Here is a 1,315-nt window from a genome sequence, read left to right as displayed (position 1 = left end):
CCCTCTCTGGTCAACTTAAAATAAATAAATAAAAATAAAGTTAAATAAAATAATTTTTTTTAAAGTTTAGATTTAGATACTTGAGAGATTTTTCTTTGGTTATAAATCTAAATGTTTATACCTGTTGGCAATCATTTATAGGTTTATGAACCACATGAAGCACCACTTGGAACTTGAGAAGCAGAACAGTGAGAGCTGGGAAAACCATACCACCTGCCAGCACTGCTACCGGCAGTATCCCACACCCTTTCAGCTGCAGTGCCACATTGAGAGTACACACACACCCCATGAGTTTTCTAGTAAGTGATAGTTTCATCCAAGTCCTAAATATTACTGTTTTTGATTGGATATCTAAACTATGAACTTAAGAATTCTGACAAAAAAATATTAGAGGGTAAAATTGAAAAGTAAGTTATAACTTTTATAAGCATAAATAAAATTTGTTACTAAAGTTGAAGTCTCTAATAAATAACTCATTAGTGGAAATTTCCTTAGCATGATCTATGTGTATGTGTAGGGGACTAAATAAGCATGTCCTAATATCATGGTTTTCAAATTTGAAATCAATGACGTTAATTTACACTTTATTACAAAAAGTAACTGTTCAATCCATTGGTAGTTTAAACTCAGAGAGTCTGGAAACTGTACAACTTAGGTTAGGTTCATATCCCAGCTCTACCTTGTAATAGGACTGTGAGATTTCAGACAAGTTACTTAATCTTTCTGTACTTCTAATCTGAAAAAATAATATAAAAATAGTACCTTTTTTAGTGATGTTACAAGAATTAAATAAGATAATGTAAGTCATGTCCTTAGAACAGTTTTTACAAGAATTAAATAAGATAATGTAAGTCATTTACTTAGAACAGTTGTAGAGTTGTTAGAACCACCATGACTATTACTACCACTACTATTACTTGTTTTTATAAATATGCAGCCTCAGTCTTTTTTATATATTAAACGTTTTAATGTGTTTTTTTCCAATTTCAGCTATTTGTAAAATCTGTGAATTATCATTTGAAACAGAGCATATTCTTTTACAACACATGAAGGATACTCATAAACCCGGTGAAATGCCATATATTTGCCAGGTACACACACATTTTATTGTGTACTTAGGTATTTGTTTTAATTTTCACGTGCCATGAATAGTGGTGGTGTCTTTATTTTTTTAACCATTTAAATAAAATTAGTTACTATACTAAAATTGAAGATCTACTTAATTAGTGGGAACTCTCTTGGTTTAACTCATGCGTTATTATGGGGGTGGTATACTGGTTTTTGTCTGTAAACCATAGTTTACTGACCCCGTACT

General features: G+C 30.9%; 1 protein-coding gene across 1 annotated transcript in view; it reads left to right on the top strand.

The window, feature by feature from the left end:
- The window catches only part of ZNF280C (zinc finger protein 280C), a 53,051-nt gene that overhangs the window by 31,155 nt on the left and 20,581 nt on the right, over nt 1-1,315 (top strand). The window contains exons 11-12 of the mRNA XM_027767243.1: nt 142-299; nt 991-1,091. Coding sequence (XP_027623044.1) covers nt 142-299; nt 991-1,091 — 259 coding nt within the window. The remainder of the gene's footprint in view (nt 1-141; nt 300-990; nt 1,092-1,315) is intronic.

This window comes from Tupaia chinensis, unplaced genomic scaffold (genome assembly GCF_000334495.1).
Source record: "Tupaia chinensis unplaced genomic scaffold, TupChi_1.0 Scaffold144058_2, whole genome shotgun sequence".
Taxonomy (NCBI): Eukaryota; Metazoa; Chordata; class Mammalia; order Scandentia; family Tupaiidae; genus Tupaia; species Tupaia belangeri.
This window is presented reverse-complemented; position numbering and strand designations above follow the sequence as displayed.